General features: G+C 33.2%; 4 protein-coding genes and 1 pseudogene across 5 annotated transcripts; 3 read left to right on the forward strand and 2 right to left on the reverse strand. All coding sequences in view use genetic code 12, as the record gives it.

The window, feature by feature from the left end:
• Nucleotides 1-525: 525 nt before the first annotated feature.
• On the forward strand, nucleotides 526-5,370 carry MDS3 (Mds3p; the record flags this gene model as incomplete). Its single annotated transcript, XM_049407882.1, has 1 exon — nucleotides 526-5,370. The coding sequence occupies one exon, from the start codon at nucleotides 526-528 to the stop codon at nucleotides 5,368-5,370; it is 4,845 nt and encodes a 1,614-aa protein (XP_049262742.1).
• Nucleotides 5,371-5,700: 330 nt separating this feature from the next.
• On the forward strand, nucleotides 5,701-6,588 carry J8A68_003974 (GCY1; the record flags this gene model as incomplete). The annotated part of the gene is made up of 1 exon (XM_049407883.1): nucleotides 5,701-6,588. One exon carries the CDS (start codon nucleotides 5,701-5,703, stop codon nucleotides 6,586-6,588), a length of 888 nt encoding a protein of 295 aa, XP_049262743.1.
• Nucleotides 6,589-6,905: 317 nt separating this feature from the next.
• Nucleotides 6,906-7,871, forward strand: J8A68_003975 (uncharacterized protein; the record flags this gene model as incomplete). Its single annotated transcript, XM_049407885.1, has 1 exon — nucleotides 6,906-7,871. One exon carries the CDS (start codon nucleotides 6,906-6,908, stop codon nucleotides 7,869-7,871), a length of 966 nt encoding a protein of 321 aa, XP_049262744.1.
• A 162-nt stretch (nucleotides 7,872-8,033) lies between these two features.
• J8A68_003976 (pepsin-like aspartic protease) lies at nucleotides 8,034-9,623 on the reverse strand (the record flags this gene model as incomplete). The annotated part of the gene is made up of 1 exon (XM_049407886.1): nucleotides 8,034-9,623. One exon carries the CDS (start codon nucleotides 9,621-9,623, stop codon nucleotides 8,034-8,036), a length of 1,590 nt encoding a protein of 529 aa, XP_049262745.1.
• A 2,657-nt stretch (nucleotides 9,624-12,280) lies between these two features.
• On the reverse strand, nucleotides 12,281-16,108 carry J8A68_003977 (annotated as a pseudogene). Its single transcript has 2 exons — nucleotides 14,214-16,108; nucleotides 12,281-13,655 (listed from the first exon to the last, which is right to left on the reverse strand). Coding segments are annotated over exons 1-2 (3,270 nt in total).
• Nucleotides 16,109-16,308: the final 200 nt, after the last annotated feature.

The raw sequence follows: 16,308 nt of genomic DNA on the forward strand, positions 1-16,308 counted from the left end.
TCAAAAAACAATCATCAAAAATTCAATTTAAAAAGGGGGTTAGAAAACATCAACATCCAAGATCATCACTTATACACACACATAGAGAGAGTGTGTGATACCATAATACCACCCAATCAATCACATATCAACAGACAAACAAATTAATTTGCCTGCAAAAAAGAAGTCAATCAACAACAAAAAGTATAAAAATTTACCACCACACAAGTATTTTACGATTTTATAACCAACCAACCAACCACCATTTTAATAAATATCCCACTGAGTTTATTCATTACAGTTATTTTATTAAGTGAAAGTTAATTACAAAAACTCATCAAACTGATTGATTGATTGATTTTCTTAAAGTTTAGAAGTTTATCAATCTCGTATTTATTATTATTTTATATGATAGTCATCTTTTTATAAAGATATATACCAACCGATAACTCCTATATTTTGAAAATAGTGTACTATTTATTTATTTATCTATTTATTACGTTGCAAGAATATTTGATATTTCATAACTAATCACATCAAACATAGATGGCGACATTAATCCCGACAGCAAGTGCCTGTCATTCCCTTCAACTACCTCCAACTGAAAAAGATGATAGATTAAATTTAAATGTGCGGACTGGTTCTGCTTCTACTTTATATAATTCATTAGTATTCACATATGGTGGACTTACAATGGGATTAGAATTAAAAGATTTTACAATTGAAGAAATTAGAGATATATTCCAATCTAAAATTAATGCATCAGCAACTAGATATAGATCGTTTGATAAATATCTTTCAGGTGAATTATTTTATTTAAGTTTAATTGAACGGGTTTGGACAAGAGTAACATTCAAAACATCAACCACCACAAGACCAAGTCCAAGATTATTACATCAATTGTGTGCCGTCAATAATTGCATATATTTATTTGGTGGATTAACAATCCCAGAAAATCAATCACAGGAGAAATATCTTATACCATGTAATGACCTTTGGGAATTTAATCTTGAAAAAAATAAATGGACTTGTTTACATGATGGTGCTCATTATCATCTTGATAAAGCAATCCCCTGTCCTAGATATAATCATAAAATAACCCCCATCTCAAGTTTATCATTTGTGAATAGAAAAGATCATTTTGGAATATTTATCGGGGGTGGGAAAGATGAAAATTCAAATATGATTTATGATAATGCAATATTTGATTTAGTAGAAAAGAAATATGTTGGATCTCAACCAATTCATTTATCTGTCACTTCAGGAAAGCCGACAAAAGATCAACAATTGGGATTAACCAATTTCATTGCCAATGATGATCATTTATTAAATGTTGATATTACTAAAAGTATGTTAATTGATTTCGTGGAAGAAGTAGAAGCAATACAAACAGTCGATGGAAAGGGGAAACTACCTTCAACTACTCGAGAAGAATCACTTGTAGTATATGCTCCAACACAAGAAGGAGCTTCAAATCCTTTAGTTTCATTTAAAATTGGAAAAATGATAAAACATGGGAAACCATTACCTATACATCGTAAAACGGCATACAAGAAACAAACAAATATAACAATACCATTTAATTTAAGTTATCCCTCTGGAGGTTTATTTGGTCAAAATGTTGTTATTACCGGATTCTTGGAAAATGAATTTGATATTTCAATTTTCATCTATAATAAACCTACGGGGAAATGGTCAAGAATGAATATATTTTGTAATCATGATTATGGAAGTCATCGATTTTGGGGAGGGTTTGCCTGGCAATCACATCATAAAGTAATTTTATTAGGGAATTATTTAACATCACGTACATCAAGTAGTATTCGATTTTTTACATTAATGATTACTGTTAGTTTACCAATTACCAATATTTTAGCCAGTTCTGAATTAGCTGGAGGCCATCATCATGCTGCTGATGGAACGAGAATCTATCATCATCGAAAATTGGATGATTCAAGTGATGAATGTCTGACTGATAGTAGTAGTAGTGCTGCTTCTGGTGGCGATTTAGAGTCTCATGAATCTAGTATTCCTGATTCTACTAGACATCAATCCGTTACATCTGTTGGAACAGAAAAGTCAAATCATACACCAATCAGTTTTACTGAATATGTCCATTATGCAGCTCCGAAACAAACATTTACAACTATTAGATCAGTATTCCCACCAGCTGCAATCACGTTAGGAAGAAATGCATTTGATAGATATGGAGATTTAGTTTCTGATTTTGAAATTGTTTCATCTAATGGTGATAGAATTCCTGTGTGTTTAGTTGTATTAATGGAAAGATGGGGCAGATATTTCATTTCATTATTGTCAAGAGGATATGTTCAAGCTGTGGATAAATTTGAATCGGATCAAGCTAAAGGATTATTCGAGGGACAAAGACTAAGATCAAAAGCAAGTAATTCAAGTTCAACAACTGGTTCAGCTAGTATGAAATTATCGGCAAGTGGATCTTCTGTTGCTTCAAATGAAGCTTCTTCAGATAATAATACCACACAAGAACTGACATCACCAAAACTGCAATCAGCAAAAACAACAAAAGAAAAAGAGGACGCTGATAAGAAGACAAAGTTACATTTATCTATGCATTTACCTAGGACCCCCAAAGATGCTCCTCAGTTTAGACTTCCATTCCAAGATTCATCAGAATCATCAAGTATGGATTCCCCAGCTCCAACCAATGAAAAGGTACCATCGCCGGAACCACCGGGCATGAGACCAAATATGGCATCATATTCATCAGCAATAGATCCTCATCAAACTTCAACTACTACCAGAAAAGGTTCAGTCGCATCATTTCAGTCAAGTCATAGTTCCTTATTGACTTCTCATTTACAAGATATCCCACCACAATTACCATTACCTGTAGAACCTATTCCTGCAGTACCAGTAACATCATCATTTAGAAGTTCATCAAGAAAAGGCTCCCAAGATCATAGTTCTCCTCGAGCATCATTGATACATACATTGACAGCATTACGTAATATCCCAAGTTCCGGTAAGTCCCCTCGGGGTTCACCATTTGGATCTCCACGTGCATCCATCTCAGCACAAGGAAATATAATTGGATCTAGTGGTGCTGGTGGTGGTGGTGGTGGTTCTGATTTGTTTAGTTCTCCATTTCCTAATTTACGTCCAAATCCAGGTAGATCACCCGTTGGTGGAACAAATCGAAGAAAATCTACTGATGCTGTAAATAATCCTATTTCTCCAATGGATGCTGCTGAGCCGGCGAAATCATCAGAAGTTGAACCAGAACAAAAGCCAGCCAATAATAATAATGCAGCAGCTGCAATATTTTCAAATTCACTGTCAGATGCTCCAACTAGAGATAGTAGTCTTGCCAGTAGTTGTGATTATAGTAAGGTTTCAAGTGATGATGCTGCAAGTACCTCAACCGCTAAATATGCCCTAAATGAGAAATATTCCGATCGAGTTTTTGAGAATGCATTATTGAATTTTGAAGATATTGAAGTTGATAAATTTAGAATGGAACCTTCATTAATTCCAAGAAGACTTTATCTTCCTTGGCCCACGATCACTGTGAAGGCATTTTGTGAATATTTGTATACGGGACAAATTGGGAATAAATGGATTTTAGCCCCCACGGTATTGGATAATTTATTGATTGCTAAATTCTTTAGGGTTCCTTTGTTGTATGATTTAATTAGTGAGGTTTTATTTGGGATTATTGGGAGAAAGGAAGCATATATTGTTGGAGAAGGGAATAAATTAAAAAAGAAATATTTTGACTTGTTGGAAGATATTGGAATTCCAATTGATCCTGATTTTAAATTTCCTTTGGATGAATATGAAGGATTTATGGATACTGTTGATGATGGATATTTGGATATTGCATTATTGAAAAAGACATCGAAGACTCATAGAAGAAGTACTGCTTCAACTAAGAAATCTACATCAACTGCTTTTTCACTGATGCGGAGTGATTCTATTGAACCAAGAGGAGTAGGATCTACTAGTACACAAGGTGGTAGTGAATCCAGAGGTGTCGAAGATGTTGTTAATGAAGAAGAAGATGAAGATGATGAAATTTCGGATGATTCTAAGAAAAGTTTGGAAGACGAACGAGAATATTCTTTGGGATATTTGGATACTTATGAAAATTCAGTACCACAAATTGGTTCCAGATCAAGATCGGTTTTTGATAAACATAGTTTCATGTTACAAGAACTTAAACGAGCAGAAGCAGAGGCTGAAAAGGAAGATACCACTACCATTAATGATGATGATCAATACGAAGAAAATGCAAATTTTACCCTTGAAGAATTAGTTTCTCCAACTGCACCAGTTCCTTCGGATTATTGTGTGGATTTGATTTTTGAAGCAAGTACGATTGTTAGTGATTTGAAATTGATGTTAAGAGCGGCTAATTTGAGAGCTATGACCAAAATCTTGAAGAGAAGTAGACATGATATTGAAGCGGCAATGGCTGAATTGGAATATCAGAAAGGAATGGCTATGTCAGCTAAACGTAATGAGGAATTGGCTACTGCTACTGCTACTGCTGCTAATGCTTCTGCTGCTTCTGCTGCTTCTGCTGCTGCTAATGCTTCTGCTCCTGCTTCTGCTAATGCTCCCGCTGCTACAAGTGCTACCAGTGCTCCGGCTGCTACAAGTGCTACCAGTGCTGCAAGTCTTGCTACTTCAGTTGTTGCAAAGTCAGAGGAAACTGCAAGCAGTCAAACACCTAGTGAAAAGGATGACAAAGACAGAAAAGTCACATCTCCTCCTTCGGTATTATCACTGCCTAGTGGGTATCTGGACATGCATTATGCCAGTGGTGAAACAGAGAGTCGTTCAAGTCGAAATGTTAGTGAGATTGATTTACAAAGCAGTACGGCCCTAAAACCATCCAGTTCAAATAATTCAGTTCATACTCAAAAAAGTACCCTGAGACCTTCACTTTCAAGAACTGGGTCACATGCAAGTTTACGTGGAATTAGTTTTACACCATTTTCAAAAGCTAAGAATAAGAATGAACTGGCTTCTGATTTAACTTCGATGGATAAGCTGGTGTCTGAAATGGGTTCAAGTACTCATGGAATAGCCAAATTCCGGGCTAGTATTTTAAGAGGAGCAAGATCAGGGGAAGAGTTTGTCGGTAGTTCTGCGTCATCAATCAAATCTGGTGTTGCTCCGTCAAATGCTTCGATAATAACAGCATCAGGTAGAAAACATGGTTTTTTCCATATTGGTCATAGAAAGAAGGAAACTTCTGGGGATGAGTCATCACTTGAGTCTGCGAGATTGGAAAGGGCCGCTTCTGAAGTAAGTATTAGTTCGGGTAGTAAGAGTGATTCTGGTAATAATGGAAAGAGAAAGTTTGGATTTAGATTAAAAAAATCAAATAATAGTAATGTTTAGTCAATTAATAAAATTTCTTTGTATAGATATTTGAATAATGATAATGACAATTTTTTACACGTTTAGTAGTATTCATTTTACGGAATGGGGTTGGTGGGTGTGCATATTACGTTATAATCTACGTGGTGTGGCTTGCTTTCAAGGTGGCTTCTTATCGTCTTGGGTCCTGTGTAGTTTTCAAAGTTCAAATTTCGGAACGGAGCTGCCTAAATAGGAAATCTTCCCTCTACTAAAGGAAAAATATAAATAGGTCCTCCACTCTGCCCCAAGTTTCGATTTTTTTCAATTTCATTTTTACCAACTCAACCCATCCATCTTCATACTCCAAACATGGTAGCTCAATTAGAAATTAGAAACGAAAAGTATACTTTAAACAACGGTACTGTTATTCCAGCAATTGGATTAGGTACTTGGCAACTGGACAACAGACATGAATTTTATGATTCGGTTAAATGTGCCTTAAAGAATGGTTATAGGCACATTGATACTGCTGCTTGTTATAAGAATGAAGAATATATTGGTAAAGCCATCAAGGATTCGTGTATTCCAAGAGAAGAAATCTTCATTACTACTAAAATCTGGAATGATAGACATAAGGACGTTGCCAAAGCTCTTGATGAATCACTTGAAAAATTAGGTGTTGAATATGTTGATTTATATTTAGTGCATTGGCCAGTTTCAATTGATCCTAAAACTGGGAAACCATATGACGATTGGGATTATGTTGATACTTATAAGGCTCTTCAAAAGTTATATAAAGAATCAGGTAAGATAAAAGCTCTTGGTGTTTCTAATTTTACCAAGAAGAAATTGGAAAGATTATTGAATGATCCAGAAGTTGATGTTGTTCCGGTTGTGAATCAAATTGAAGCTCATCCTTTATTAACTCAAGATGAATTATATAAATATTTGGAAGAAAAGAATATTAAGATTGCTGCTTATTCTCCATTGGGATCTGCTCATTCACCATTGATTAAGAATGAAACTATTTTAGAAATTGCTAATAAGAATGGAGTTGATGCTGGACAAGTTTTGATTTCTTGGGCAGTTCAAAGAAAGACAATTGTTCTTCCTAAATCAGTTAAAGAATCAAGACTTATTTCTAATTTAAAGACTTTTATTTTATCAGATAAAGATTTTGAAACTTTAAATAAATTATCTGAAAAGTATGGAGTTGTAAGAACTTGTACCATGGAATATAACAATTTTGATGATTAATTAGATTTATAGTTTTTATATAAATTTTATATAAATTTTATTTATAGAATTTCAAGAATTGTCAGAATCTAAATCAATTTTCACATACCTTTGTAGAGAGGCTACTACCAGATGGGGGGATTATAAGAAGAGTGTTGGCTGGTGGCCATTTCTTAAAACCAGAGAGAGTAGAACGAATGGCTGTTGTCAAGATCTTTTTTTAGGGTCTAGAATTTTACTCGCACAAGGAAACGCTTAAACCACATTAAACATTTCACACCAAATTAAATCTCTTTCATCTTAAATCAATCATCCATCCAACTCACTTCTTACTAAAAATGTCATCTCAACAACAATGGGGATCTAATGCCATAACTCCCGACGTGGATGATTTCATTATCCCAGATGATGATTTCTCTGCTCCACCACCACAGCCACGTAATCAACAATCAACATCCAACATCCCACAAGCATCTTCCTCCAGTCCATTCTCCCCCTTCAATCTCGTACCAAAAGTAGATCTATCATCCACATTTACTTCATTTGCAGCATCTACTTCTGCTCAATTACCTGAAAATACCAAAGTCAAAGAACGTCAATATACAGGTGGTGATACATTAGATGAACCAATTTTAGAAACTTTAAAACGAGATTTATTACAAATAGGTAAACGATTAACTATAGTTATATGGCCAATGCAATTGAAGAAATTAGCACAATTGCAACAGAATAGATTTTTGGAATTTGCGAGTACCAATGGAGTTCAATTGCCACAACTGATTTTGAATTCTCGGGTTATTCCTGTGTCCGAGGAAGAAGAAGAGGAAGAGGAGGAGGCCGTGACTGGGATTTCTAGTGGAGAGTTGATTACTCAAGATAGTTTAGATTGGGATCTTTGGGGTCCATTGATATTTTCATTAACTTATTCAGTTGCTTTGGGATTAAGTGCAAGTAAAAATCAAACAAATCAAGTCTTTTCAGGTAGTTTTGCATTTATTTGGATATTATATGTTATAATTGGATTAAATGTACAATTATTAGGTGGGACGATTTCTTTCATGTCGGCAATTAGTGCAATTGGTTATTCAATGTTTCCAATTGTTATTGGAGAATTGATTTGTTCATTGGTACTTAAATGGAAATTTATTAGATTGATTTTAATGTTGGTTTTAAATTTATGGAGTATTTATGCTGGGGTTATGAGTTTGAAATGTTCTGGTGTACTTCCTGGTAGAGTTTTATTGGCAATTTATCCAGTTATATTATTCTATTCTGTACTTTCATGGTTAACAGTTATAACTTAAATAAGTCAAATGTATATTATTATTAAAAGGCAAATGTAAATTATTAAAAGAACTTTTTATTTCTATATATAAATAAAAGTGAAGACCAAATCTTATTAGAATACAATTAAACAGAATTGAAGGGAGGGAGGTGTGCGCTTGGGGTTCGCGGGTCGTGGTCATTTAAATGACTAAACATGCTAAGAATGCAAATACAATAGACAACGGGAAGTATGAAGCAGATGCATATAAACCATTGACATTGTTGGCAGCTGTACGTGAATTATTGCTAGCAGTTGAATTGTTTCTGCTACCTGTTGATGTTTGCATAGTAGTAGCTTCTGTTGATGATGCTAACTGGATTGCAGTCACAGTAGCAAAATGAGTAACGACAGAAGGTTTAGCAGGAGGGATATTCCCTTCTTGCCCAGCAACATTAACTGTGAATTCACCTAAACTAGCTTCAGCAAATCCAATTCTTTTCTTATCCATATCAAACATAGTATAATAATTCTTCAAGAAAGCTTGTCCCAAAATCCAATAAGCATATTCATTCAATCCTTGAATCTTAGATGCACAAAAGCCTTGTAATCCATCAGTTGTATATTCGTCACCTTTGATTAATGAACTTGGTAATTCAATTGTATTATCACCAATTTTGAAAGTTAAATATGTATCATCACTAGCTAAATCACAGAAAAATGCAAAATTTCCTTGATCATCATTCACATATCCATGATCTCCAAATAATGCTTGATGAGCTTCAAGAGCATCATTAAATGGGAATACAATACCAGTTGTTCCTGAATCGATAATGGTTAATCTAGAACTACTATTAAAAAGTGGTACTCCGTTAATGGTTGAATTAGAAGATGAGACTGAATCAAGGTTGATTAACCAAAAATTATTTGGATTGTTAACCACATCAGCATAGACAGTTGGATTATTACCGGCAAATGTAGTAAGATGATTAATTGATTCATTTCCAAATAACATTAATCCACCTAAATATTGTTTAGATAATTCAACCACAGTTTTAGACATAAATTGAACTTTATTTGGGGTTGATATATATAATGAAAAGATATTTTGATCAATTAATCCACTATTATGATATTGAGTTACTAGATTTTCATCAGAAGAAGTTGAAGCAATTCCTAAAATCCCACTAATTGAAAATCCTTGGAAAATTGAAGGAGAAGTATCAGAAATTCCAATACTATAATCTTCAACTTGAAAATCTGATGAACAATAACCTAAACACATATCAATATTATTATCTTTTAAAGAAATCATTTGTCCTGAAACATTATCATTGGTATAAGTCAAATGGAAAACTGATTTATATGTTAATTGTTCTGGAAATGAAAATTTTGTAACTGAACTAGAATTACATGCATTATTAGTACATGATTGATCATAGATCCAACTAAGTGAACTTCCTGTGTCTATTAATAAGGGGAAATCTTGTGAATATGAATGGGGATCACTTTGTAATGATAAATATGTATAATAAATAGAATTAGAATTGTCTGTGTATAATACTTGTATAGCGTCTAATGAATCAAATGTGACTTCTGTTGTTGTTGAACTAGTATCACTAGAAGCAGCAGCAACTATTTGTTCTTTATTATGACTTGCAAGCTTGCTGAGTGACTCTATATCTATGTCATGACCAGCAGAGACAATTGTTGGTACTCTAAAATCCTTGACTGGTAAAAGAGCATGGGTTATAGATGCCAATATGAAAGGTATTGTGTAATGCAACTTCATGATGTGTGTGGAATTGTTAGTTTTGAATGCAAAAAAAGCGAATGTAATAAGTTGGGGGGGTGTAAGTTGTGGGTCTGTGGTTGGTGGTAGTGTAGAGGTACTATATGCTTAGATTGAATGTGATTTCCCTCTCGTAAAAATGACAAATAAAAATGAAGATGAATCGATGAAATGTAAATCAAAATTTCAAGATAAATAAATAAATATAGTCCTCCCTTTAATTCTGTTAATTAATAAAGTAAACACCTTGTATTTAAGAAAGGTAATAACAAATAAAGAGTAAGAAGAGTTAGTGGGTATTAAATTTTTTGACGAGAGAATTTAAAATTTCTTCTTAGTTAAGAAAACAAAATGAAAAAATAATAACCTTTTTATCAATTTTAAGAAAGAGAAGAAAAACTTTAAATTTTTTAAAAATAGACTACAAATGATCCTTATATTAATGTAACCGTATAGTTATAGTATAGTAACGTAACCCCTTTTTGATTTTGAAAATCGAATAGTAGTAGTAGTAGCATGCTTGGGTTGAAAATTATTTGAACAGCGTGGGCGGGTGCATGCTTGCTGTATTTGTGGTACTTACTATGCTTGCTGGTTTTTAATATTTTATAATGTGGAATTTCCTGTTTAGGAATAAATTAAATAAATAAAATGCATCTAAACAATGGCCATATACAATAACGATGTTACAAAACAATGAAACTGAGATCAATAAAAAAACAAGCACAATAAGGTAAAGTTACATACACATACTTAGGCTATTGCTGTACTATGTAGAATAGAAAGTTTAATTTAATTGTACACTATTATTTTGCAATTATTCATTACATCATTCATTATTGTACAGATATTACTTGTACACATGTATCTTTATGTTAGTATTAGTTGAGTATTTATTATTAGAAATTGTCTTGCAATAAAAAAAGAAGACAGTTCATTTTATTTTGCAACTTCTAATTATTTTTTAGGTTTTTATTATTATTTTTTTAATTATTATTTTTCGTATTTTTTTCACGCGTCTTTCCTTTATTTTTTATTTTCTGTTTTAGGAAAAGCTTGGACTATAAATATAACTTTATAAAATATAAATACAAAATGGTTGCAAGAAATATTTCTAGCCGAGATGCACTAGGGATGGACAAAAGATACTGGTGGGACGTGGGGACTAAAGGGGGGTACAATGTGTAAGTATTGTGTTTGAGAAAATATCAGATACACACAATCGAAGGTATCGCGCGTAACGAATGTTCTAGCCACTGACCTTTGTTTTGTGATACATTGATGTGTTTTGTTACCTTTCTTGATTTAGACCTCCACACACGCCTTTATTCATATAATTCAATTGACAGATTTCAGAATAGTCTAAATCCAGTATAGCCGACCAAGAAAAATAAGTACAGACGATAATTCATGATCTGTTTTAAATCAGAATTCATTATCTCGGGTGTAATTAAACGATTAATCTTGCTGACTGTAAAATGCTGCTTCTTGATAAGGGTTGTGGGGGTGGCATATTGTATTATTATTAAATTCTCGTTCGATTTTATTATTGTGTAGCATTTGACGATCATATTTTACACGATTTACGGTTATTAAAAACCACCACGCGTTGCAAAAATGTAACTTTTTTTTTTGTTTACCTTTTTTGTTTTTCATTTTATGCTTCTATTTTTAGGACCTTACTTATTCAGTTGAATGTTTTGCTTGGCTAGATCAGATGTTGGTAAAAAGAAACTAAAATCAACTGAGTCGGATTCCCGCCTCTGGTATATATATGCTCGACGGGCTGTTTCGTTCAAGAGAAAAATATTGTAATCTTGCAAATGTCAAAATATTAAAAAAATCTATTGTGGAGATTTTTATTCTCAAGATAGCACCGAAACCCTTTTCTTATTATCAAGCTAATACCTATGATTAAACTGTACCTTATTTCGTGTGACAAGAAATCATTATTGGAGGCGGACGAGGTGTATGGAATGTGTGTATTCAGAATCAGATTGAATACCAGTAGCCCGGGTTATGACAGCCAAAAAGAAATTTAAGATACGACAAAAAAAATACGAGCCCCAGCCAGATCTCACGTGATTTCAAGCTCATCCCTCAATGTGAAATTTTTCATAAAAAAAAATTTAGATGCAATAGCATAACTGGAATTTCGTACATTTCTTTAGAAGTTTCGTTGTTTAGACGCATTTTCTGAAGCGCCCCTTTTATAAGCGGCTCTTAAAGGTATGGAGTTCGAGACTTTGCAGCATTTAGATTTTAAAAAGCAAAACAAACAAAAATTTGTTTTAATATGATGAATAAAATGGATGTGAACAATCTCTGAGTATTAACAAACGTTGATATGTAGATTACAAAACCTGCCTTCCTACTGACTTTTTTTGTTACCCAGGTTGTTCAACTTATGGTAGATTACCCAGGTTATTCAACCTAGTGGTTGATACTTACTTACAAGGATATCTATTAAATTGTATATTTTCTTATTAATAAACTAACATTATATGCGGATGCTAAAAATAGAAATAACTATTACTTAAAAGAATTGAAAGTTACAAACGAAACTAACATGGGGATATTAAATATCAAAAAATGTTAACTAATTATACAAAATCACATCTCACTTTAAGTTATTCCTCTCCTTTAAGTACAATTCCTTAGCTATTCTTCTTTCCTCTATTTCTTCTCTTTTTTCTTTCTAATTTAGCAATTTCTCTTAAATCATCTTCACTAGGTTCATAAATATGCCAAATAGTATAATGAGGTAATCCACCAACTTTAAATCCCATCTTCTTAGCCATTTTTCCAAACGCTTCAGTTTCAGCATGATTTAAAAATGTAAATGCTGGGAAATGTACCCCTTGTCTAAATATTTTAGCTCTAGCCAAAATAGAAACCCCACCAACACCATCTAAATCAACAATTTCTCTAGGATTACCATTTGGATCTCGAAGATATGCCAAATGAGCTCTCCAAGTAGGGTATTCAGCATATCCTTCCACAATTACATCATCTTCATCCAAAGTCTTTGCCAATTCCAATGCAGGATCAGATTCAATCCATGAATTTAGATCATATGGTTGTTCATTACCTAAAAACGTAGGCAATGGTCTCCAAACATTTGGAACCATGACATCATAATTATGAGACATTAGTTCTTCAATAACATCTCCTGGACAAGTTTCAATATCGGCATCTCGCCAATATACCCATGAATGATATGGTTTTAATGCACTTGAAGTTAACCAATTTCTGGCTCTACCCATTAATTTTCTTCTAATACCTTGAACTTTAACTGCATGACGATCACTAAAACCTTGTCCGATAATTTGTCCAAAATCTTTCTTGAAAATTGAAACTGATCTAAATGGAGTACGATAATGTGGGTGATGTTCGGGATTACTATATGCTTTTCTTACAGATTCCATATATCCTGGTTCCATATATTGTTGGTATAAATCAGTAGTCCCTCTAACTTGAGCTGATTTTTTCGCATTTTCTTCTCGTTGTAATCGATCAACAAGAGTACCATTTTGTAATTCAACTGAATATTCAAAAACTGTTTCTAAAGTTTTATCATTTGGTGAACAATCAGAAACTAAGAATGCAATATCAATTAAGGAATGATCATAAGTTAAATTCATAAGATTATAAAATGCCATTGGTAATACATGTTCTGCATTTCTTAATGGCATAAGAAATAATACAACATCTCCTTTCTTGGATCCATGTTTCTCTCCTTGGAAATCATTTAAATCATAATATTTAATCGTATCAGCATATAAGTTTTCTGTTTCAAGTAAATCTTGTAAATCTTTATCAGGTGAATCTGATTTAATGTCTTGTTTTTTAACTCCTTCTTTAGTTACTTTATAGAGTTCATAATCATCCTTCTCTACAGCTGGTGGTGGTGGTGCTTGTACTGGTGGTGCAGCTTGCTGCTGTTGCTGTTGCTGCTGTTGTTGTTGTTGTTTGTTAATTGGTATTGTCGGCTGTTGCGGTATATGTGCATTGCTTTGACCAACAATAAACCTAGAATATATTGAATAAAGGAAAACTAAAGATATTAGAACATACAATGCTCTCTTTAGTAACACTCTCTTGTTATGTTTCCTAGGTGCAAATCTGGTGTATATTGGCAAACTTGATTTCTTCTTGCCATAGACATCTGGTATCATTGTTGTTTATTGTTCTCTCTGATGGTAATACTGTTTAGGTGTGAATGTGTGTGCTTTGTTGAATGAAGGCTACCAGTTGTGGCAGTAATCGTCACCTTTCACTTTAGCTTACTTTTTAGTTTATTCGTTAAAACGGGTAAACCGTAAAAGTGTGTACAGTGTGTTGTATTCGTAAAAGTAACTAGGTGTGTTAAATTGTTTTTTCTAGAAAATTTTTAAAATTCCAAGAATAATTTCAACGTCTTTTTTTTTTTGGCAGTGTTGGTTGTGATATTAACTGAAATTGAAACTTCAAGCGATTAGAAAAACTACTAAATTTAGCTTACAAAACTTTACTTTTGAGCCCGAGGTCAATTTAATTAACTAATTATAAACTTACTTCTATACAACATTTTATTAGACTTTTACATACTAAGGTGTCACCTCTTCAAGTCCATGTTCTTCTGGTTTAAACCATTCATTTCTTAAAGTATCCCAACACTTTTTAGCAATTGATTTTGCAATTTCTTCATTCTTATTAGATCTACCTTCAATATAAAGCTTTAATTTAGGTTCAGTTCCTGATCCTCTACAAGTGAAAGAAACCGATGAATCATCATCATCATCCTGATCACTTAATTTCAATTGAGCACTAATCATTTGTGAACTTGGATCAGTTGGTAATATTGGATTATTATCTTCTGTACTTGAATCAAAACCAATAGTTAAATCCCGCCAATATACAACATCAAATTCACCAATCTTAGTAGGATAATCACTTCCGGTATATGATTGTCTTACTTGTTGGAAAATATGAGTTAATTTTGAAATATCTTTAAATCTATAATATCCATTATATTCTTTAAACCAACCATATTTCTTATATCCCATTTCCAATTTTTCAACAGGAGTTAATTCTCCAGAACTAAACCATTTCTCATATAATTGTAACCAAACTACAGCAGCTGAGATCCCATCCTTATCATGCACTACATTAAACATAAATCCAATTGCTTCTTCATATCCAAATGGTACTTTATAACCTTGTTTTTCTAAATCAATGGCTTTATTTCCAATCCATTTAAATCCAGTTAAGGTTTCCACAAACCCAAATCCCATTTTTTGCGACATAGCTTGTAAGATCTTAGATGAAACGGTTGAGTTCACCAAATATATATCATTAAGAGATTCAAATGGAATGATTTCTTCAATATAATACATGGCAAATAAAAATCCAATCTCATTACCTGTCAATTGTCTCCATTCACCATCCCTGGTTTCAACTGCAACACTAAATCTATCGGCATCTGGATCATTTGCGATGACTAATTTATATCCTGCTTGTTTTGCATTTTGGATAGCTAATGTTAATGCCCCTTTTTCTTCTGGGTTTGGGAAATTGACCGTGGGGAAATTAGGATCTGGTTTAGCTTGTTGTTCAACTGGTTTCCAAGTTGTTTCAGCTTCATTGAATAAATGCATACATTGGTTGAAAATTTCTAATCCAACTCCATGCATTGGAGTATATATGAAATCAAAACTTAATTTATTATTATAAATCAATGAATTTTGAATAGCTTGTAAATACTTTTCAGTTACGATTTCTTTAACCGGAACGATTAATTCAAGATTAATACCTAATTGGAAATTCCCAGTCACATACCATACCGAATCCCAAGGTTGTAAATTTTCTTCAATTGATTTAGCAATATCACTATCTTGAGGTGGAATAATTTGACATCCATTCAGATAATAGACCTTAAATCCATTATCTTGTGATGGATTATGAGAAGCGGTAATCATAACCCCACCTCCAGCTTTATATAAATCAATAGCAAATGGGACCAATGGAGTATGAACATATCCGACATCAGTCTCCTCATTATTATTCTTAAATGAGCTGGTAGATAATTCCAAAGTCTCTTTGGATAAATTCTCAATTGAACCTAAATAATAAACCTTGAATCCCTTGGAAATAGCAACACTAACCAAAATCTCAGCAAATCTTTGTGAATTAAATCTATGATCATATCCAACCACAATAGACTTCGATCCATCTGGAATATTGTCTAAATATTGAACTAACCCTTGTGAAGCCTGTAAGACAGTCACATCATTCATATGCGAAAATCCTGATTCCATTGAAGATCTTAATCCTGCTGTTCCAAAGGCAATTCTACGACTAAGTTTTGAATCTAAGATGTCATATTGTTTATTGGCTTGTAAGTCTCTGATTTCTTGTTTGGATTCTGGATTGATGTCAATTGATAACCATGCTTCTACTAGTTTGTCTATATGCTCTATATGATGTTGTGTTGTACCCGTCATGTTTGGTGGTTGGTTGGTTGGTTGTTGGTTGCTACGAAGAAGAAAGATGAATATCCGATGGATTTTTCTTAATTTGGAATTATTGCGCAGCGCATTTCGAAAAATTGCTTGCCTCTGCTCAGAGCCTCTGCTGAGGACCCTTTTGAAATTAGCAATCAAGTGATACAGAAGTGTGTAATTACATTTAATATTATTACTAT

The sequence above is a fragment of the Hemisphaericaspora subhashii genome, assembly GCF_019202705.1.
Source record: "Hemisphaericaspora subhashii strain CBS 10753 chromosome Unknown scaffold135, whole genome shotgun sequence".
In the NCBI taxonomy this organism is placed as follows: Eukaryota; Fungi; Ascomycota; class Pichiomycetes; order Serinales; family Debaryomycetaceae; genus Hemisphaericaspora; species Hemisphaericaspora subhashii.